Source organism: Juglans microcarpa x Juglans regia, chromosome 6S, assembly GCF_004785595.1.
Source record: "Juglans microcarpa x Juglans regia isolate MS1-56 chromosome 6S, Jm3101_v1.0, whole genome shotgun sequence".
Lineage (NCBI taxonomy): Eukaryota > Viridiplantae > Streptophyta > Magnoliopsida > Fagales > Juglandaceae > Juglans > Juglans microcarpa x Juglans regia.
The window spans coordinates 12795655-12819544 of record NC_054605.1 but is presented as its reverse complement, the minus strand read 5'-3'; the positions used below and the strand labels follow the sequence as shown (position 1 = coordinate 12819544).

At 34.1% G+C, this 23890-nt stretch overlaps 1 protein-coding gene across 2 annotated transcripts; it reads right to left on the bottom strand.

Annotated features, from left to right (window-relative positions):
• Positions 1-2308: 2308 nt before the first annotated feature.
• LOC121236386 (UPF0481 protein At3g47200-like) lies at positions 2309-22303 on the bottom strand. Of its 2 annotated transcripts, none has more exons than XM_041132800.1 (3): positions 22145-22303; positions 20630-21794; positions 2309-2691 (listed from the first exon to the last, which is right to left on the bottom strand). In XM_041132800.1, the coding sequence occupies exons 1-3, from the start codon at positions 22216-22218 to the stop codon at positions 2617-2619; spliced, it is 1314 nt and encodes a 437-aa protein (XP_040988734.1). In that variant the 5' UTR covers positions 22219-22303; the 3' UTR covers positions 2309-2616. The 2 variants fall into 2 exon arrangements, with proteins under 2 accessions (XP_040988734.1, XP_040988736.1); XM_041132802.1 differs by having other exon boundaries at positions 20630-21791.
• Positions 22304-23890: the final 1587 nt, after the last annotated feature.

Genomic DNA, 23890 nt, shown 5'->3' with positions numbered 1-23890 from the left:
AGGTAGGGCTTTATGTAAAGCTCATTGCATGCCCAAAAGCGGGGGGTTTAAAAACTACGTAGGTTTTAAATATTTAAGACATTTTCAATAGTTTGATCCAAAATATGGACTTTGTATGGAGCCCATCGTATCAGCCCATAAATTGGGGTTAAAAAAATGGGATGGGTCTTAGTTTAAAATAGAGCCTACTAACAAAGCCCAAAACATGAATGGATCAATTTCGCAGCCCAAATCCGATATCCGATCCAACTTCACTGCACTTTAACTAAGTTGGAGTCGGATCAGATTTTGCACTTGTCGAATTTGGAGTCGAAGGTCGATATCAAACTCTAACTAAATCGGAGTCAAAGTCAAAAAAAGTTGAACTCGACTTGACTTGGTTGGTGCTGAGCCCTAGTGGTTGGGCTTGGGCTGATAGATAGATTTATGGGCTAAAGTCTAAACTGGCTATTTTATTATAAATAGATTTACTTTACAGGTAAAGTGGTTTGGAAGTCAATGCTAGGCACATGTTTGGTGGTGATGGTTCCATTTTTCCCCTCTTTGATTTGTTTGGTTCCATCTACAAACAGTATGCAAAGCTCACCCCTATGCACGAACAATCAAAACTTATAAAATTCTTTTTTGTTTTTAAAATTCTTAATTTTGGTGGCCGTCTATTTGATTCCAGTGACCATTCTTGTATTTCGACCAAACTTTGGCCGATGACCTCTTAGAGGGGCGGTTGCCACCCCGAGTAACAGTCGGAATAGTGACTAAAAATTGTTTTAAAAATAATTAGTATCATGGTTTTTGAGAGCTTAGGTTCATGTTTTAGGGTTCAAAACTTAATTTTCTTCTAAAAAGATTTAATTGGGTGTGGTTTAATTCATTGTAGAATTAGTAAATTTATGACGTAACGGGGTATAAAAAGATGGTGGCCGGGCGATGGCCAAATCAACTCTTCCGGGGTGATGGTTGACCCACTCAGTGTCGATTGTCAACCAGTTTATTTGGATACATAAACGGTTTCATTTCATCTCATCTCGTCATTATAATTTTTTTAAATTTTCACATAAAATATAATAAACAATTCAATTTTCTCAAATATCAAAATAATAATAATATTAAAAAATAATATTTAATAATATTTTTTTTAACTTTAAATTTTTATATAAAACTATTTCATCTCATCTCACTGTTCAAACGAGACCTAAATTAAAGACGACTTACTATTTTTTATCTTTGTGCAAAGGAGGCTCGCAACACTCTAGTTCTCCATGAAAGATATGGAGTCACATATTCCTGGATCTATGGAGCCCTAAGGAGCCACCCACTCGTCATTGTTGGGCTGGCCTATTGAGGTCGAACATAATTATAATTATTTTGATGATGATTTAATTAATAGAATCTAGAAATTGAGATTAATAAAAAATGTAAAATTGAGAGAAAACTTTGAGATCAAAGTTTATTCATAAAATTCAAAATTAAGTTTTGAAACGCACAAGTCAAGGTCCTTTGTTTGGGCCAGATGGTATAAGACTCGATTTCCAAATGGGAGAAGCACGTTCAAACCACTCCACCCCCTTTATTAAAAAAAAAAAAAAAAATAGTTTTGAAACTCATAAGTCGAGCTCAAATAACTATGAAAATTCGATATATATTTTGAGAATTTTGCTGGAAGATAAATGTCAATTATTGCATAAAAATAACATGTGTAATAAAATAAGAATCTTGCAAAAATGTTCCAAATAAAAATAAAAATTCTCTCTAAAAGTGAAAGAAAAATATTTGCATAAAAGGCAAAAATAATTTAAATTGATGATTTGAATGGAAAATAGCTGATTTTGGATTTGAAACTTGGACTAGTACAAGGCGTAGCTGGTGACCATGACATCTGCGCCAATAAGAACTTTGTGAATTGAGATCTTATACGCGATTATAATACTCGTATCAGTATTAATACTCATACGTGCACAATATGATCCAAATTCGAGGAATTTTCACCATTTCTTACTATATTTATACTGGTTTGTCCAGATCTAGATCGCCAAGCGCGCCACCATAGAATCTGTCAAATCTGCATCACCAGACTCAAGCCCCTTGCATCACCAATTAGCGCTATCCCAGAAGATTTGGGTCGTGACCACCTAAAATCTTTGTTTTCTAAACTTCCTTGCTCAATTTTTTTTTTCTGAATTGGATGAACTAGAGTTTATTAATAGGAGTGTGACTGTCATATCAGTTTGTAAGGCATGCACCTAGTAATAAACATTTTTTTTCTATTTTAGGGACAAATACTACAATTAGCACTTCGAGTTTGCAAAGATAACATGAAAGATCAGAAGTATCCACACTTACTAAAACATAGTTGTTGAAAGAAATACACACTTAGATCATAAACATAATTACTTGACATGAGCTAGCTCGCAGCCGCATCATGTAAAGTAGCAGATCAGGGCAGAATAAATGACGGTTTGTAGCAAGGAAAGACATAGATGGACTAAAGAACATCTTTGGATCTCCAAAATAATCGTGCCTCGATCATATTCGTTTTATCCAATTCAAGTTGTGACAACCGAGGTACTGTTTTTATTTTTATGTAACGGGAGTCAAGGGCTTCAGATGAACAGTTCATCAGTACCGGACTCGTACTGCATGTATGCCTAGTTGGACTGTTGGCAACGAGATTACTGGTGCTGGTCTGTTCACATGTTCGCAGAGGTCTGTGTGGAGAAAACCATGGCAACAGATATCTTTATAAAGCCTGTTTAAGAAACTTGCTATGTCCCCATTGCTCAAACCAATTTGTATAATGTCTCTCTCTTTGAGACGAAGTGCATCAGTGGGAGACTCAATCAGGCAATACAAGAGCGCAGCGTAAGAGGTGATTTCGTGGCCCTTACTCGGATCACAAAGCTCATATGCGATGAGGTTTCTAAACATAGATTCTGTGTTCTCCTCTATAACTAATGCTGGCATCTTGATTATGTTATCTTCGAGCTTTATATTGAGGATGTTTTCTCCGTCTTCAGCGATAAATCTAAATCCTTTCTCGCAAAGCTGTGTCACAGACCGAATTGGGATCCGCTTTAAGGGAACTAAGCAATTAGGCCGTGTTATAGTGCATGAACCAACTAAACAGTTTCGGAAGCAATCGAGTAAATGCTTGTGATTTTGAGTACTACTGCGCGCCGAGGGAGGAAACATTCCATACTTGGAAAAAGGAGAGGAAACCAGATCATCAAGTCGGGAGCACGATTCAGTTTTCAAGTAGGGCATGAGGTTGAACAAACAGTCGAGCACGCACCAAGGGATTTGATTCTCAAGCAGAAGCAAATCGGCTAATATTTTTCTGGGCATCCATGACGTATTAGGCACGAGATTTTCCTCTCCTTTAATTGCCATCAGGTCCTTTTGATACCTGCAGAAGAATTCGAGGATAAAGCAACCATCGAGGATCATCATCTCTATGAATTTCTTTCTTGGAACATCGACCTCTTCTGCATAACACTTACGACAATCCTGCTCAGTACTTCCGAGCGCGACGGCTTTTACCAAGCAAACCAAGCTAATTGTTTCCTCAGCTGGTGCTCGATTGAGGAGGCATTTTAAATACCATAGCTTGATTTTTTCCATTCCTTTTAGCTCCTTGTTCTCGAAGTGAAATGGACCTATTGAAACTAGTTGTGGCACGAAAGCCTTCTCATTATGCCTGCGTAGTCTATTTGGAACTCTAAATATGGAACGCTGAGATGGTGGTGGAGACGTTTCGAAAAGCTTTCCTTGAATCGAAGATGCAATTTCTTCCACATCTTCAGTCTCAATGGAAGTTTGCTTGCTTCTGTTGGAATCTGCCATCAGATCATCTTGTCTTCTGCAATATTAATTATTTCTATCGAATTTGTCATCATGTATATATTCTTTCATCTTGGAAACCCAAAATATTATATAGTTGAGGATGAAAGGTGGCTCAAATTAATGAATTAGAAGAAAATATTTTGAGAATGAATCAACTAGAAGACAATAGTTGAGAATGAAAGGTGACATAAATTAATGAAATTACAACTAATAATGCCAAATATTTTGTCTCAACGAGTGAATGAAAATAGAAGGAAAAAGAAAGGAGAAATAATCACTAAAGAAAAAATGAGTATTTGTGACGGATTATTTCTAACGAGAATGATTATTTACGACTAAAATAGACTCATTTTGACAGAAAATAATTATTTTTTCATGAAATAACTGGTCACAATTAATCAATTTTTTTTGTAGTGAATTAAGGTGGCACAAATTAATAAGATTAACATTAAAACAGATAAAATGTAGAGAATGGAAACAATCCTTTTGAGACTATGCATGTATTAATTACCTAGAGGATTTTCTTGCTGACGTCGAGTTGGTTGCGCCCATGTGTTATCCTGAAAATTGCAGATGAAGATCCAGTCAAATCCTAGTCATAAAAAGCAGGAAAAAGAAGCAGATGCAAACGGAGGCAGATGATCTATAAGAGGACCGGAGAAAGTGAGAGGCAGGCAACGGCAGATCAGGGCACTCAAAGAGTTCGTTAGATAGAGAGAGAAGGATATCGATGTCTCTAACGTTAACACGATCGTCTTAATATAAACCAAACATTATTATTATTTTCTTAAGTTTAAGAAATAATATTCTTTCTTTTAAATTAGACTAGTAGAGAAATACATTACTCATAAAATGATTACATAAAAATAAATATACAAAATGATGTGGCTTGATGTAATATGTTAAATTGTAAATTTACTTTTATTATAAAGTAGATATAAAGGATCACATGAAATCATATTACTTTTAAAATTTTCTTTTATAAAATTTTCTTTATATATGTAGTACTTCTCTTTAAATTAAACACCACACATTTAAATGAAAAATTATATAAAATAATTTAAAATGTATGGAATCAATAGGAGAAATTAGAAAGAAAAGTACTACAACAAGAAGTAACATTTAAGCTACAAATAACATTCAAGTAACGAATCAATGAATTTAAGGACTAGGATAGTCATGGGTTCGCACGTTTGACGGTGATTTGGGAAATGTTTTCCTTCTTCCTAGATTTTAGTATTGATCCTTTATATAATGATTTGGGAAAAGTTTTCCTTCTTCCTAGTTTTTAGTATTGATCCTTTATATATATATATATATATATATATATATATATAAATAGTATTGATCCAGTACGGACTCTTAAAAATGTATGACATAAGCCAATGATTAAAGAGAATAAAATCATTGGTTTAATTAACGTTATTACGTTTGATTCCAAAACCCACTATTCCTAACTACCTAACTAGTGACTTTGACTGGCCACTACCCTCCCTTTATGATTAGAAAAAGAGAATTGCTATAGTGATAAATAGATTCATAAAAGTGAGTTTTTATATAATTTCATATAATACGTTAAATCTATTTTAAAATAAAATTAATTTTACAATTTAACGTATCGCATCAGTTTATATGTCTACTTTTACAAAATCTAGTATTTCTCCATAACACATCTAAAACCCACCAATTAATCTCAAAGAGATGTGATTTGTACAAACTTTAAATAGACAAGTCTTATACAAGCTATTCTAAAAAAGCGGATTTCACCTTAAACGAAAATGTAAAAAAACCTTTATTTTATTAGTGGTACTTGCTTTTTTTTACAAAGAACTTGTATAAATTTATCTATTTAATACTTATACTAGCATTCTCCTCTCTTACAAACCGATGATAAAGAAGCCAAGGTGTAAGGCCTTTGCTTTACATCCCGACAAGATTAAAGATGTTACTATTTGGTAAAGATGAAAACTATGAAGCTACTTTTACTTTCCCTGTATCCGGGTGAGAGGGAACTCTCAAAAGGTCTAGAAAGAAATCAAGATGTCCAGCTCAGCCCCATCACATAGACCTGCAGCTTCAGCACAGGTTAGGAAAAATTATGACAGCAGCAATGGAATTGGCAAGGACGTGTGAAGGATATTCTCAGCAGCTCGACAACTCCACTACAACACTATTAGTTAGGACTTTGTTTATTCCTTTCCACTACACAGTCTATACATGTATTCCCTTCTCAGAGTTGTACAGAGTAGCTATAGGTTTGTTAGCCATTCTTTTATTTCATTGGTTGTGAGCTTTTTGGATAAGTTGTATATATATATATATATATATTATATATATATATATATATAAGTCGCACAGCTATGTACAAAATTAATTCAAGAAATGAATGAGAATAGAATTTCTTCAAGTCATTCCTCTTTTCCTCTTTTTCAACATAGTATCAGAGAGATACTCTGACATGTGAAAACGAATTCTTCAATTTCCTTTCAAGCTTTTCATCATACACCTTCCCTGCTTTTCTTCATTTTTTTTTTCTTGTCCTCTTTGATTACCTTTATACCAATGTCAAACGAAGGTTCTTCAAATGCTGCCCCTCCAACCACCTCACCCTCAGAGGACCCAAAGAGCCCTTTCTACCTTCACCACAGTGACAATGCCAATACTGTGGTTGTTACACCTACTCTCACTGGTCCAAACTACCTATCCAAGCATTAATATTTCATCTTAGCCATTTCTATGAAGAATAAGCTTGGGTTTCTAGATGATAGTAAGCTTGGGTTTCTAGATGATAGTATATCAACACCAAATTTAATCGATTCTCTCTACATTCCCTGGTTACGCTGCAACAACCTTATACTCTCATGGTTGCTCAACTCCATATCAAAAGAAATTGCCTCCAACATTCTTTATATCAGTTCAGCCAAGGATGTGTGGGAAAAATTGAAGACCAGATTTGCTCAGCCCGATAACGTGAGGATTTATCATCTTCAGCAACAACTCGGTACCATCGTGCAAGGCACTCATACAATAAGTGAATACTTTACTCAACTGAATGGCATTTAGGAAGAATTACATAATTATAGACCTGTGCCTTCTTGCTCATGTGGTTTATGTACCTGTAAAGCTCTTAAATCCGTTGGTGAAGTTCAGGAGTTAGATTACGTTTTCAAATTTCTTATGGGTTTGAATGATATATGAGCATGTTAGGGGACAAATTATACTAATGAGTCCTATGCCATCTTTAGACTAGACTTTCTCTCTAGTCTTGAAAACTGATGACAAATTTCTTATGGGTTTGTTTCGTTTTGTTCATGTAATTGGTTTATTTTGTTTTTTTTATGTTTTTGGCACATACTAGATGGTTGTTCATGTAATGTTTTTTTATGTTATGTATTGAATGCCTAGATGGTGGGTTTTTTTTTCCATGTAATTTTGGTTTAAGTATATTAGAATTTTCTTTTGCAATTGGATCCAATAGTTGAGTAATGCTAGAGAGAAGCCACTGTAGCAGTGCACACTTTGCACTCACTACATGACTGCTTTTAGTTCTCTACTTTTTTATTTTAGACTTGGGAGATGTGTGGTCTAGATAATGCCACATCATGTGTGCAAAATGGTTGCTCCCAACAGTGGCTTCTATCTATATTTATTCTTTTAGTAAAGATGGCAAAGATATTATTCTATATCATTTTTTTTTTTTACAACATTGACCTTGTTTCCTATCTTGCTAAAACTTAGGCCCAAGAGGTAGGCTTTATATAAAGCTCATTGCATCTCCAAAAGTAGGGGTTTAAAAACTAGAAAAATCTTCACAGAAGCCACTATTTGGTTGCATCCATTGCACACATGACGTGTAGACCGGGTTCACTAAGACACTGAACAGGTTTGAGGCTTTCCGTCTCTCAGCCCTCATTCCCATTTGCTATCCCCCCCCCTCTGCCCATCGCCGCCTAGCCTTTTTCCCGCACGGTCCATTTCGAACAAGAGGGAGGAGTTCATGGGGACCACGTCGCCTAGATCCTGCGATGCCCTCCCTCCACCAGTGCCACCGCTCAACGCACCTCGAGTGGTCTCCGTCCCTCTCGTCGCCCAGCACCCGCGACTCCTACCTCTGTTTTGCCACCCATCTGCTCAGCAACAAGAGGTAACTCCACATTATTAAGTTATTTGTACTGAGAGAGGTAAAGTTTGGGGCAGATTTTATCTTTCAGAGATGGGTATTGGGCTTAGGGCATGGAGATATAGAACTCCATTTATGAGTATTGATGAAAATGCTCGAGCATATTCTAACCATCCTGAAGAGGAGAGTTCAAAGGGCCATAGGCATGATCATTTTTTTTTTTTTTTTATATATAAGTATGCTGAATGGATAGATACTTACCTCCCTTGAAGGACTTTTTTGTAGACATCATTGATTGAATGGGAGCAAAAGGAAGGGTCATTCATTTAAAATATTCTTTTCTAAAATACCTCTATTGATGAAAATACCTTTATTGATGAAAATACCTCTATTGATGAAAATGCTCGAGATATGAAGGGCCATTCATTTAAAATATTCTTCCTAGTGAACATGCTGGTAACTGGGAGACTTTTTTTTTTTTTTTTTTTAATAAGTAGGTAACTGGAAGACTTGCCCAAAATCATGCTAGAATTCTGGTTTAGGATGAATTAGCCAAGAAGAAAAATGAATGGAAAAAGTTGATGTAGAAGAAAGTATAATTTAAAAAAAAAAAAAAAAAAAAAAGCTAAACAAGAAAAACCTTCTTTCCCTCACTTGAACTTGGCTGGTGTGATCTCCGTCCTCACATGCAGTTCCATATGAATAATAAAAACAGGTTAAGAAACCTTGAGCTGCAGGGTTTTTCTTCAAATCTTGTACTTTCAATATATCATTTTTTCATTTGTGAAATGATTTTGTAACTGTATTCTAATAGTTTTTCTTTCAATGGTTTTTGTTCCTCTATTGAAAGATTGTGGTTATCCGGTAGCTTGGATTGGATAATCTGCATTTGGCTGGTTGATTTTGATTTTTTGCAAGAAAAGTAAAATTTCAACAATGCCTTTTGATTCTGGGGGTTAAGTATTACTTGGATGTGTTGTAGTTGTCAAACATTTGATTTTATTTATTTTTATCTGCAGCTAGCAATGTCATAACTTTGTAACTCAAGTGTAGCAGTCAACAATAGCAAGTGAGAGGGGAAGGGCAGGGGCCATGCTGGAAGGGCATGGCAATGAGTGGACTATAGCCATTGGATGCTGTAAATCTAAGTGTAGCAGTCAACAATAGTTGTGTGGACTCAAGTGTAGCAGTCATTAAATTTATTGGTCCTGTATTATTTTGTCTAGTTTACTAAATTTTAGTTTATTTTTGGTGGTTAGTGTATTTTTTGGCAAAATTTGGTTCTAATTCTGGACAGCTTACCCAATGATTTTGGACAGATTACACTATAAATTTTGGACGTATATTGTTATCATTACAATCACAATCAGCAAAGTGCAATGTAAACAATTGCATTATAAACATGTTTTTGTAAGCAATATTCAAAGTTACATTCCAAAATGTCTTACAAATATTACAACATTACAACATTTCAAAAATTGGATGAACACTACAAATGACCTAATATCCATATTTTAGCACTGATAGACATACATTATTGTTTTTCGAATATAAAATAATTATAGCACAAATCACAACAAAATAATATACAATCCAGTTTCGTCTTGAGTTTCTTTGCCTTTCATATTGCTTGATTCTGGTGCAACTGTCCAATCATGCAAAGGACCATAATTTGTAGTTGATCAGTGCAACTATCCTATTCCAATTTGTTTGATCTGCATCCGATCTAAAGAGGCCCTGCAAATAGTTCATCAAAATTTATTAGCATAAGCTAGTAGAGTAATTTACATTCATTGTTGTCCACTCTAGGGGAAAATTGCTAGAAGGACAAGATATAATCAATAGAACAGTAAAATGTAGTATTACTTGCAAGCATTCACGAACAAATTACAAATACAGAACATCTCAGATTTCAGAGTCCTTTGATTTCACTAGATTCTGAAAAAGTCTAACTAATTACAAGTAAATAATTACAAGTAAATGCTTCCAGTTCGTGCAGATGAGACATTTTCTCCTTTGTCTTTCCTATAAATTCTTCCCATTTGTGGAAGCATAGTTCACTTAAGTGTTTCAATGTTAATTGCCAATATGAAGTGTGTACCCATATAGTTACCATAAAAAAGATAAATATTAAGTTCTCCATCATCTAGGTATAGTATCATAATCCATAGTGCAGCAGTAATAAGTAAATAATTGAAATTCACCAGCAATAGATTCTGACGTATAACATATCCTTAGGATATCTTGAATCGATAATACAGCCAACTTTTGTAAACTGAAAGTCCTCAATGCAATTTTCAAGATCATAAGAAAAAAAATATCCATTTTAGAAAATGATGCTAGAGTGGAATCTAAAAAAGAAAAAAAATGTAGTTTTAAATTGCATCTCAAATGCCAGCACTCATAGTCCCTTGTCTATACTAGGAAAAACTGCACACAAAATTACAAAAAAACAAAGAAGATGCAATTCAAGATCAATTGCAAAGCTTTTTTTGATAGGTAGGCAAGAAATCTTATCAATAGCAATAGGCATAGCCCATGTACATGGGTTGTATACAAGAGAAACACCTAAGCAATTGCAAAGATTTCATATCAAAATGTGTGGCCTTGGCACAAGATGAATGATAAATTGTCAAGAAGATGAAGGTTATGATTTTTCTCTTGCATTTCTTCCAGTAATTAGAAAAATTAAACAATGACTTCTAGGAATTACCCTCTTCCAAATTTGACATTATATGAATGAAAAATCAACACCTAGAGAAACCTACAAGAATGTAGACATTTTTTTCTCGTTAGGTGAAAGAATGAAGATAATATCATGATCTCATAGTAGAACCCTCTACATACAACATAAATAATGTATACAGTGATCATGTACAACCAAAAAACCATCAATGCTCTAGTTTAAAACATCAAAAAGCCTGAAAAGAAGTATCCAAGCCACTGGAAGTACATTAATTAAACACTATCCAAGCCAAGCCATTGGAAGTACATTAATTAAACACTATCCAAGCCAAGCCATTGGAAGTACATTAATTAAACACTATCCAAGCCAAGCCATTGGAAGTACATCGATAAAACGTGCTATGAGCCAATTATCTAACATATAGTAAGTGCATCGATATGCCAGAAGAGTTTCAGTGTAGATGTAGGACTAAATCAGCTAGAAGAGTAGTCTACAATCAACTAAGTGGTCAAACCTCCCTAAATAAAAACATAAATAGTCAAATTATAAATATCGAATATACTAAAATATGCAATAAGAACAAAAAAATGTTACCATCGATAAAAATATGTAATTCTAGTCATGCACATGTTTCCATCATAGGGGAAAAATTGTCACCAACAACATATGACTTTCCATGGCAAAAGTAAACACAATCTCTGCCCCTATCTTAGTTACATGAGCCATGGGCAATTATCTTCAGTCGAAAGAGAATGACTTAAATGAAAAGACCAGAACAGAAGACCAGATTTTGTCACACCTTTGCATGGATGAACTTTTCTTTCACTGATATAGAATCAGCATGACTAGGTTTACTGAGAAAAATCAACTGTGATTTATCGGACTTGTAAAGGTTACACAAATAGAAGAAAAAGTGAGTGTTAGCCACACCTAATAAAAGTAACATATTTATGTAGATCTCAAACACATATTCCAATGACTATGGAGATTCCTTACTCTGCAGGGACGAGATCAAGCTGGAACGCACTTCTTGATTGCAATAGTTCCTCCCAGACCGAGTTTGCAATAGTCACATCAGATTTAACAAATAGATTTAACAATCTCTGCCCTAAAAATGGATATGATCGAAGTTTTAACAATCTAGTTACAAATCCAACAGTGTTGGGTTCTGTTTGCAACAGTTTTGACAATCTCTGCATATCTTCCTTGTAAAGAATTCTTTAAATTTACAATCACTAAAGACGACCCAACAGAAGTAGAGAACTCTACACAACATAACTTAAAAGTTACTATTTTTTACAAACAACCACTGGGTATGGTTCTATTAACAATACCCATATCAGAAAACACAAAAATGCCTTACGAACCATATTTTGAAAAATGTTTTTCTCCATGCCCTAAGCCACAATATCCATATCAGAGAACACAAAAGTCACATCTCGATGTATACATGAAGAACATAATAGTATGGAAGGGAAAATGATACAATATTTACCTAAAAAGCTGAGCAAACCGTTTGGCGAAACAGAGCTGAACTTGTCGTTGGTTAGGTCGGTTCAATCAAAAGTTTGAGGGGAGTGGCGGTGCTGGGGAGACGTAGGAGTGTCGTGAGGTGGCGGTGAACAGAGAGACACCGTCACGAGGTGGTGCTGGGAAGAGGAAGCCAACGTGGGTTTGTGGCGAGGAAGGAGGGTGGGTTTCGCGGGATTCAAATATGGTTTCGGGTTTGCTCCATTCAATGAGCTTGCGGGAAGTGGCGGTGGCGTTGGGCAGATGAAGGAGCGCCACTCGATGGTGCTGACGAGAGAGACAATGTCGCCGGGAGGAACTGGGTAGAGGAACGTGACGTGGGTTACTGTCGAGGGAGAAGGTGTTCTGCGGGATGAATTCGAATGGGGATAAAATTAGAAACCGACTTTCAAATTGAATCAAAATGCACGTTTTGATTTTTTTTTTTTTTGTAAGAGAGAGAGATAAGCAGCCAGCAACGAATGCACTACTACATGGCTTCTAAATAGCAAACCTCTTAAAAACTATATAGGTTTTAAATATTTAAGACATTTTCAATGGTTTGACCCAAAAATATGGACTTTGTATGGAGCCCATCGTATCAGCCCATAAATTGGGGTTAAAAAAATAGGATGGGTCTTAGTTTAAAATAGAGCCCACTAACAAAGCCCAAAACATGTATGGACCAATTTTGTAACCTAAATCCAATATCCGATCCAACTCTGCTCCGCTTTAAATAAGTTGGAGTTGGATCGGATTTTGTACTTGTTGAATTTGGAGTTGAAGGTCGATATTGGAATCTGACTAAATCGAAGCCAATGTCGAAAAAAGTTGAACTCAACTCTGACTTAGTCGGTGCTGAGCCCTAGTGGTTGGGCTAGGGCTGATAGATAGATTTATGGGCTAAAGTCTAAACTGGTTATTTTATTATAAATAGATTTACTTTACATGTAGAGTGACTTGGAAGCAAATGTTGGGCACATGTTTGGTGGTGGTGGTTCCATTTTCTCTTCTTTGATTTCTTTGGTTCCATCTACTAACGGTATGCAAAGCTCACCCCTAACCGGGTAATGCTACCTGCAGTTGTGGAGTGCGTAAGCGCCGTACAGTTATTTTGAAAAAGAGTGAGTTTCACTATTAAAAATTTATTATTTTTTCATGTGGGTCTCGTATTTATTTATTTTTTTTAGAATAATTGCACGGCGCTTACGATCTCACAACTGAAACTATCATTTCTCTTTCAGAAATATATTCTTGACAATCATATATTAATGTCTAAAATATATTCTTATTGAAAGAAATGCGCGCTTAGACAAGCACAATTTCCAAACTAAGCTTAGCTAGGAGGGACTTTTATAAAATTAAGATACGGTGTAAAAGGGACTTTTACACAAAGTTTTGAATACCGTTTCGGTGGCCGTTTCAGTCAAGACACTGAAACGAAATATTCGATATCGATACCGTTTCGGATACCGTTTCAAAATAGTTTATATATAGATAAATATATATATATACACCTAAACTATATTCTAAAATAACAACAAAATAAATCATAAACTCAATAAGCTCAAATTCTTCATCCACTTTCTTTACTCCAAAGAAGTTAAAAAATGAAATAAATAAATAAATAAAATAAGGGTCCCATGGATGTAGTACATGTGCAGAAGTAGCTAGCTAACTAGCATTCTATGTAGTACTGCATGCCACGAGGAAACAAGCCAAAGAACTGAAATATGAGAGTTTGAAAAATAAAAATAGTTGAGCTATTCAATGCAATTATGCAAGTAACAGAGAGAGAGAATAGGGAGACAATAAAAATAAAAGTCGTGGTCTAAAAGAGAAGAGGAGGGCGTGTAGTATGTAGTGCATAAAAAATGCCCCTGCCGTTTTACCTTAATTACAAAAATGCCATATATGAGTCAGCACTTGAGCTTCCTATACACGTATCGACCGAAATTCGCATTTCGGCAAAAATCCGACATATCGACCAGTATTTTAGCCAGTAAGAAAAATATAGCTTCTCTGTACAAGCTATTAGTTTGGTATCAAATATTTCGACCGTACCGGTTGGTATGGTACAAAAATAAAAACTTTGACTTTACAGCCTCCAACCAATGATATGTCAGTCTTTTCATCATAATTAAAACACTCACCCATGCACAAACAATCAAAACTTATAAAATTCTGTTTTGTTTTTAAAATTCTTAATTTTGGTGGCCGTCTATTGGATTCCAGTGACCATTCTCGAATTTTAACCAAACTCTGGCCAGTGACCTCTCAGAGGGGCGGTTGCCACTCTGAGTAACGGTCATAATAGTGACTAAAAATTATTTTAAAAATAATTAGTATCATGGTTTTTGAGAGCTTAGGTTTATGTTTTAGGGTTTAAAACTTAATTTTCTTCTAAAAAGATTTAATTGGGTGTGGTTTTAATTCATTGTAGAATTAATAAATTTACGACGTAACAGTGTGTAATTGGAGGCAGTCACTTTTATACCACATTCTGACCAAAGATATTGTTTCCAACTAAAAACTAATCGAAAATAATAAAAAGATGGTGGCTGGGATGGCCAAATCAACTCTTCTGGGGTGATGGTCGACCCCTTCAGTCCCGATTGTCAACCAATAAGGTTTTGTTTGGATACAGAAACGGTTTTATTTCATTTCATTTCAAATTTTTTCAAATCTTCACATAAAATATAATAAATAATTCAACTTTCACAAATTTCAAAATAATAATAATATTAAAAACTAATATTCTAAAAATATTTTATTTAATTTTAAACTTTCATCTAAAACCATCTCATTTCATATCACTGTTCTAATGAGATCTAAATTAAAGACGACTTACCATTTTTTATCTTTGTGCAGAGGAGGCTCGCAACGCTCTAGTTCTCCATGAAAGAGATGGAGTCACATATTCGTGGATCTATGGAGCCCTAAGGGGCTACCCACTCATCATTGTTGCCGGTTGGCCTATTGAGGTCGAACATAATTATAATTATTTTGATGAGAATTTAATTAACAGAATCTAGAAATTGAGATTAATAAAAGATGTAAAATCGAGACTAGAGAGAAAGTTTTGAGAGAAAAATTTATTGTTAAAATTCAAAATTAAGTTTTGAAACTCACAAGCAAAGGTCCTTTGGACCAGAAGCTATATATAAGACTTTGTCTCCAAATGGGAGAAGCACATTCAAATCCCTCCACCCCCGTATTAAAAAAAAAAAAAAAAAAGTTTTGAAACTCATAAGTTGAGCTCAAATACCTATGAAAATTCAATATTTTGAGAATTTTGCCCGAAAAATGTCAATTATTGCATAAAAATAAGAATCTTGCAAAAAATATGGTCCAAATAAAAATAAAATCGTCTCTAAAAGTGAAAGAAAAATATTTGCATAAAAGGCAAAAATAATTTAAATTGATGACTTGAATAGAAAATAGTTGATTTTGCGTTTGCAACTTGGACTACAAGGCCTAGCTGGTGACCATGCATGACATCTGCGCCAAAAAGAACTTTGCAAATTGAGGTCTTATACACGATTAAAAGACTCGTAGCCAAAGTACTTATGGCCAAAATACTGATACGTGTGCAATATTATGATCCAAATCCGAAAAATTTTAACCATTTCTTGCTATATTTATACTGGTATGCCTTCTCTAGATGGCCAAGCGCGCCACCATAGAATCTGTCAAATCTGCATAACCAGATTCAAACCCCTTGCATCACCAATTAGAGCATTGGCAATGGCTAAAGGTCAATACAAGTCTAACGAGCATAGGCAATAGCCATATGTCAATACAAGTCTAAATTTTAACTATATGTGAGAAAAAATTTTCACACTGGATTAGCTAAAGGTCCAAAACTTAGCACTTGACCTACAGTAAATCTTGGATTCTCTCTAAACCTGACGAGTTACTGTTCACACTGGAAAAATATATTTTATTATTTCATCTATCTCTCATTCTCTCTTTCCCTCGTTCTTTTCTCTTTCTATTACCCGAAGTTGCCCATTTCTCTTGTTTTTTCTTTCTTCTCCCGAAAGCTCCCAACATTTGATCCTTTGTCTTCTCCAGTTTGCAAGCACCCTTCCCTCCGTTGCCCGTCCACGTCGCCGTTGTATTCCAGCCCAAACGGTAATCTGTTCCTTGCTCCTCTCTCCCTCTTCTCTTTCTATTTTCTCACATTCACATAGACCTCGTGATGACGACGAGAAGTCGAGCCTCAAGCTGATGAAGCTTTGTTGAAATCTCTATTTCATTTTCTGTTTTTTTCGTAGTTTTAAGTTTTTCCCAAAAAACCAAATCTGGAGTGACGGTCCCAGTTTGGTGAGATTTTTTTTTTTCCTTTTTTTTTTTTTTTCATTTTTTCATTCCATCTGTTTCTCCTTCAGATTCAGAGTTTTCTATGCCTCTCTATCCGGCTTGTAGTATTATCAAGGTAACCCTGTCAACATTTTCAGTCGACCCAAAAGAAATCCACTACTTCTCTCCTTTCTAATCTCTATTATTGTGCAAATATCATTTCATTCCCCAAATATCATTTTAAGCCTTCCTGCAATTCAGCTTCCATGGAGGATTTTGTTAAACAGTCCTGGAACTCATAGTTCAGGTCTCTCCTTTCTTTTGCTTTTATGTTCTTTCTCTTGTTTTTGGCTGAGATGTACGGAGTTACAGTTTTGTTGTTGCCTTATTTTAACAATGGCCTTATGGCTGAAGTTGGATCCTCAAGCGTCGGGTTAAATAGTTAGAGATCACCAATTAATAGAGTAGTAAAACAGGGGCTGGATCATGAAGATTCACAACTGGAAAATCAAGTTTTGGGTAGAGTCGAAACAATAAAAAAGGTTAGAGAAACTCTTCCCATTTGACAATGTTGGGTTAAATATCTTTTCTCTCTTCCCTTTTTTTTTTCACTCCAGTAGGGAAGGATTCTTTCAGTATATTTTCAGTTATGTGTTTGATGGAGTTTCCATCCATGACCATATTTAACCAAATTCGCTTAGCTGTGTTTGGATTAGGGACTTTGAGGAGAGATTTGAATTTGTAATTTTAACCTTGATATATTGTTCAAATTCTATGGAAGAAGGTGCCATTGCAAAAATTTTAACCTTGATCTATTGTTCAAACTCTTTCCACCACTACTCAGTCGCTGTGACCATTATTGTGATTCTAAAGATTTGTCTTAAAAGGACAGAGTGGTTAAACTTTATAAATTATTTCAGGGAGTTTGAATGGTAACTTGAACAGACCATTTGGGGTATAGTGAAAACGTAGTTAGTGTTTCTTGAGTGGTGATATCCTTGAACAAACCTTTTATTTTTTCTTTTACTTGTTGAGACCAAAACCTAGAAAGTATATCTTCATAATCATCAAGTCACTAATCACTATTATTATCATCATCATTATAGCTATTTTATTGATCAGATTTTTTACCCTAAAAAAAAAATGCTACTTTACCTTTATCCTTGCACATTTCATTTGTCAATTTCAATCAGAGCAAGAATTGGCATGACTAGATGACTAAACAATCTGATGAGTTGTGACTCGGTCTAAAATGTGCTTCCAAGTGTATAAGTGTCAAGTTGTATCAAGGATAATTTCAGGATCGTATTCCACAGGGACAGAGAATTATCAAAGCATTTGTGAAATTTAATTGGAAAATATGATGATGTATGAGAAGTGTGAAGAAGTAAAATGAAGTATAAAATTCTTTCTTTTTGTATTTTTTTATGTATGTATAAACAATGAGTAAAATAGATTTTAATATATTCACAAAGAAAGATTTAATGAAAACGGAATATATGGTTATGCTTTGAGCATCTCAGTTTTATAAATCTTAAAAAGATAGATTAAATCATAAAAGAAATAGTCGCTGAAAATTTAATATTCTAAACGATGAAAAATTGTAATTCCAATTCCTACAAGTAACAAACATAACTTTTTAAATATAAAACTGAAAATAACAGTTCCAAAGAAATAATTTAACAAACACTTGGGTCACGTTTTTAACCTTCCTTTGTTTCTACACTCCACAAGAATTCTGGGCACTACTTATCTTCTATTAACCCAATCAAGGTATTAACAGATCACAGATTAAAAACAGTATACACATGTGCTGGTTCTGAACACGAAATATCCTCACTAAAGCATGAACCAATCTCACTATAACAATTGGCTACTAGAAACCTTGATTAATTCAAAGGTCTGTTTTGCCTCATGTCAACAACAGAGCAAGACTAAGAACAAGAGAATCTATCCAACATTCTTTTCCCAAACTTTAGTATCAAACACAGCAAGGTAAGAAACTTGAAATCTGCATAAATCTAGCAAAAATGCAGATAAAAGAAAGTGTTACCGCAACCCAAGTTGTAAAACTTAGCAGATCATCCTCATAAAACAATAGAATGCTCAAAAGAAAATAAACCCGAAAATGCCAAAATACCTCTCTGAATCAAAGCAAGAAAATAAAATAATGGAATGTTCAAAAAAGTAAAAACTAGCTGTATATATATTCGAAGAATAGCGCCTCTGCTTCATGCGATTCCCTTTCGCAAACGTCTGTGCCTCCAACTTCATGCCTGCACGTCCCAGTTGCAGCTCCACGAACGTGCGCAGCAACTCCTGCCTTTGGTTTGTTCCACTCCCAACTGCCCGTGCATAAGTGTGAGGCGTGCTCCTCATTTCTGCTCGTGGCCATCTATTAGGCCTCAATTGGTTATTTAGTTGCAAGTCCAGGGGCCCTTCATGCATGGGCTTCCCCTCTTGTATGTGGGCCTCCTTGTGATAAACTCTAACTCTTAATTAAACCTGGAACATCGTAAGCTATATGAGCCCATGCATCTGATAAGAAATTCATTTCACATGCCAAACAAAGTTAACTTTATCTAATTAATACTCTTGTTTTAACACATAAAACACTTTTAACCCAAGATATTTAAGAGTATTAATACCGCATAATTGACCATTTATCAAGTTGACTTGAGCATTTATAAATAAACAACCAGAATTCTTCTCTTTTACTAGTGGATTATATGACTAATGCGTTTTGGCATTCTAGAAGTAATAAGAGTAGCCTACAAAAAAGAATAACTTGCTAGTAAGGTAGGAGCTTATGAGTAGTAGGAGTAGGCTACAAGTAAAGCAGTGTGAGTTTTTTGGACTGTGGTGGTGTCATGTGGACTGTAATGTTCATTTTATTTGTGGACTGTGTTGCTCTGTTCTTTTTATATATGTTGGACTGTGTTGAGGATACTACTAATGTTGGACTGTGTTGGTGTCATGTGGACTGTAATGTTCATTGTGTTTGTGGACTGTGTTGCTCAATATATGAATGTTCATTTTTATATGTTGGACTGTGTATTGATGAAGGAGTATTTTTATTTTTGATCTCGTACTTTTTTCTTCCATTAATCTTTCTCATTAGTAAAAAGTCTCAGTTCTCAACATTTGCAAGTAATTATCTCTCAATTTCTTTATATTTTTGTAGTCTACAATTTTTTGGACATCAAGATAGTTTGTTTATTTGTTTGTTTTTCGTCGTCTTGGAAGGCTTGATCTGAGAGGAGAGATTCTTGTCTTCCACTTTTCTTATGGTTGTAAAATGTAACATTTCAAATAATAGCATCACAAAATTCTAATTTGATCATTAACTATTAGCTACAACTAAAAGAGTCGTCGAAAATTAGTTTATTGGTTTCAAGAATTGTTGGATAATTTTTTTTGTCAAATATTATTAAAATATATGAAGTGTATTTATAAAATATAAAAAAAAAATTTAAATATTCTTAAAATATATAATATTATATTATTATTTTAATTTTAAGATGACTAGTCTATATGAACTCATCTAACTAAAAATTGATGTTATAACCAAAAGTTGAGATCCAAACCAAACTTTAGACTTGATTCTTGGCCATTAAAAATGCTCTTAGCCATCCAAAAGATTTGGGTCGTGACCCCACCTAATTTTATGTTTTCTAAATGCTCAATTTTTTTCTTGAATTCGATGAACTTGAGTTTATTAATTGGCGTGACTGTCATATCAGTTTGTAAGGCATGCACTTAGTAATAATAACGGTATATATATATATATATATATATATATATATATATATATATATATATATATAGTACTGTTAACACATTTTTTCTATTTCAGGGACAAATAATACAATTAGCACTTGGAGTTTGCAAAGATAATATGAAAGATCAGCAGGATCCACACTTACTAAAACATAGTTGTTGATAGAAATACACACTGAGATCATAAACATAATTACTTGACATGAGCTAGCTAGCTAGCAGCCGCATCATGTATAGTAGGGGAGGGAGGACAGAAAAAACGGCTTGTAGCAAGGAAAGACATAGATCATGGACTAAAGAACATCTTTGGATCACCAAAATAATCGTGCCTCGATCATATTCGTTTTATCCTATTAAATTGTTCGACACCGAGGTATTGTTCTGTGCACACGTTCGCAGAGGTCTGTGTAGAGAAAACCACGGCAACCGATATCATTATAAAGCCTGTTTAAGAAACTTGCTATGTCCTCATTGCTCAAACCAATTTGTATAATGTCTCTCTCTATGAGATAAAGTGCATCTGTGGGAGACTTGATCAGGCAATACAAGAGCGCAGCGTAAGAGGTGATTTCGTGGCCCTTACTAGGATCACAATGCTCATATGCAATGAGGTTTCTAAACATAGATTCTGTGTTCTCCTCTATAACTAATGCTGGCATCTTGATTATGTTATCTTCGAGCTTTATATTGAGGATGTTTTCTCCGTCTTCAGCGATAAATCTAAATCCTTTCTCGCAAAGCTGTGTCACAGACCGAATTGGGATCCGCTTTAAGGGAACTAAGCAATTAGGCCGTGTTATAGTGCATGAACCAACTAAACAGTTTCGGAAGCAATCGAGTAAATGCTTGTGATTTTGAGTACTACTGCGCGCCGAGGGAGGAAACATTCCATACTTGGAAAAAGGAGAGGAAACCAGATCATCAAGTCGGGAGCACGATTCAGTTTTCAAGTAGGGCATGAGGTTGAACAAACAGTCGAGCACGCACCAAGGAATTTGATTCTCAAGCAGAAGCAAATCGGCTAATATTTTTCTGGGCATCCATGACGTATTAGGCACGAGATCTTCCTCTCCTTTAATTGCCATCAGGTCCTTTTGATACCTGCAGAGGAATTCGAGGATAAAGCAACCATCGAGGATCATCATCTCTATGAATTTCTTTCTTGGAACATCGACCTCTTCTGCATAACACTTGCGACAATCCTGCTCAGTACTTCCGAGCGCGACGGCTTTTACCAAGCAAACCAAGCTAATTGTTTCCTCAGCTGGTGCTCGATTGAGGAGGCATTTTAAATACCATAGCTTGATTTTTTCCATTCCTTTTAGCTCCTTGTTCTCGAAGTGAAATGGACCGATTGAAACTAGTTGTGGCACGAAAGCCTTCTCATTATGCCTGCGTAGTCTATTTGGAACTCTAAATATGGAACGCTGAGATGGTGGTGGAGACGTTTCGAAAAGCTTTCCTTGAATCGAAGATGCAATTTCTTCCACATCTTCAGTCTCAATGGAAGTTTGCTTGCTTCTGTTGGAATCTGCCATCAGATCATCTTGTCTTCTGCAATATTAATTATTTCTATCATCTTGGAAACCCAAAATATTATATAGTTGAGGATGAAAGGTGGCTCAAATTAATGAAATTAGAAGAAAATATTTTGAAAATGAATCAACTAGAAGATAATAGTTGAGAATGAAAGGTGACGGAAATTAATGAAATTACAACTATTAATGCCAAATATTTTGTCTCAACAAGTGAATGAAAATAGAAGAAAATTAAAAAAAGGAGAAATAATTAAGGTGGCACAAATTAATAAGATCGACATTAAAACATATAAAATGCAGAGAATGGAAACAATTCCTTATATCGAGTATAGAGCACGGGGATGGTTGATTATAAATATGAATTACCTGGAGGTATTACTTGCCGGCGAGCTCTTTTCCGGTGGGCAATCACTTGCTGACGCCGAGGGAGTTGCGCCCATGATGTGCTATATATCCTGAAATTGCAGATCAAGATCCAGTCAAATCCTAGTCATAAAAGTCAGGAAAAATAAAAAGAAGCAGATACAAACGTTAACACCACAGAGGGCAGTACTCGAAGGTAGAGTTCGTAATTACATCGAGGAGAAGGATACCGATCTCTCCAACGTTAGCAAGATGGTCTTAATATAAGAACCGAACATTATTTTTTGTTTTTTTTTTTTTTTTTTTTGTTTTTAAGTTTAAGAAATAATTTTTTTCATTTTAAATTAAAGAAATACTTTAATTGTAAATAGATTACATAAAATTAAATCTACAAGATGACGCAAATTGATATAATATATTAAATTGTAAAGTTAATTTTATGATAACGCAGTCAATCACTTTCTCTGTTTACTTTTATAAGACATGTTTATGTATTAAACCATACATTTAAATAAAAAACATAAATAATTAAAAATATATTACAAAAAATTAAAAAGAGAAGTATACAGCCATAAATAACATTAAAGTAAACGAATTAATGCATTTAAGGACTAGGATAGTCTTGCGTTAACACGTTTGACCGTGATTTGGGAAATGTTTTTCTTCTTCCTGAATTTTAGTATTTATCCAGTGATTTTTAATTTAAAATGTATGACATGAGTCAATGGGTAAAGAGAACAAAATCATTGATTAGGCTCGTTTAATTTTTCAGATAAGATGAGATGAATTAAGATAAAAGTTTAAAGTTAAAGAAAATATTATTAAAAAATATTTTTTAAATATTATTTTTATTTTAAAATTTTAAAAAGTTAAATTTTTTATTTTATTTTGTGTGAGAATTTGAAAAAGTTGTAATGTTTAGATGAGATGAAATGAGATAAAAATAATTGTGAAAACAAACGAGACAAGAAAGATTTAAATAGTGAGTTGAGATTAAAGTTAAATAAAATATTATTATAATATTATTTTTTAATAGTATTATTATTTTAAAATTTAAAAAATTTGAATTGTTTATTATATTTTATATAAAAATTTGAAAATTTTAAAATGATTAAATGAGACAAATTAAAATGAATTGAAAGATTTGCATATCCAAACCGAGCTTACATAAACGTTTGGATATCGAGACAGTCTGATCGTTTTAATATATTTGAGATTCTTTGTGTTTAAATGTAATTTTATTATAAAAGAAATTATTTGTATAAATCTTAAATAGATAAATCATATACAAATTTTTATAAAAAAAATATCTAACATTAAATAAGTATAATTTTTTTTTATTAATAAAAACTATTTTTTTAATAAAAAATTGATATAAAATTCACCTATTTAAAATTTATATCTAGTTATATCATACCTTGTCCTTCTCTTTTCCTAGTAATAAAGGGACAGTGGCCAGTCAAAGTGGTGTCGAATCATTTGGTCCTCCTTTTGACTAAATAATTGAAGGGAAATGCTTTTCGTACAGAAGGGTGGTGGCCACCAAAATGTTTTTTAATTTTTTTTTTTTTTTTTTTACTTAGTGATGATATAATTGTTTTAAAATGAATATGTGATTTTTTTTATTTTTAAAAAAATCTTAATTGTTTAAAAAATATGAAAGTAAAAGTAAAAAATTAAAAAAAAATATTTTAAATGATCAGTAGAGAATTTCTCTGTAGACGTAGGAACGTCCATAATTGAATGGTG

Coding starts and splice junctions, on each gene's coding strand:
- LOC121236386 (XM_041132800.1), bottom strand. CDS start 22,218: ATGGGCGCAACTCCCTCGGCGTCAGCAAGTGATTGCCCACCGGAAAAG. Junction 21,795..22,144: donor CCGGCAAGTAATACCTCCAG/GTAATTCATATT, acceptor TTAATATTGCAG/AAGACAAGATGATCTGATGG. Junction 2,692..20,629: donor ACACAGACCTCTGCGAACGT/GTGCACAGAACA, acceptor CTCTGCGAACAT/GTGAACAGACCAGCACCAGT.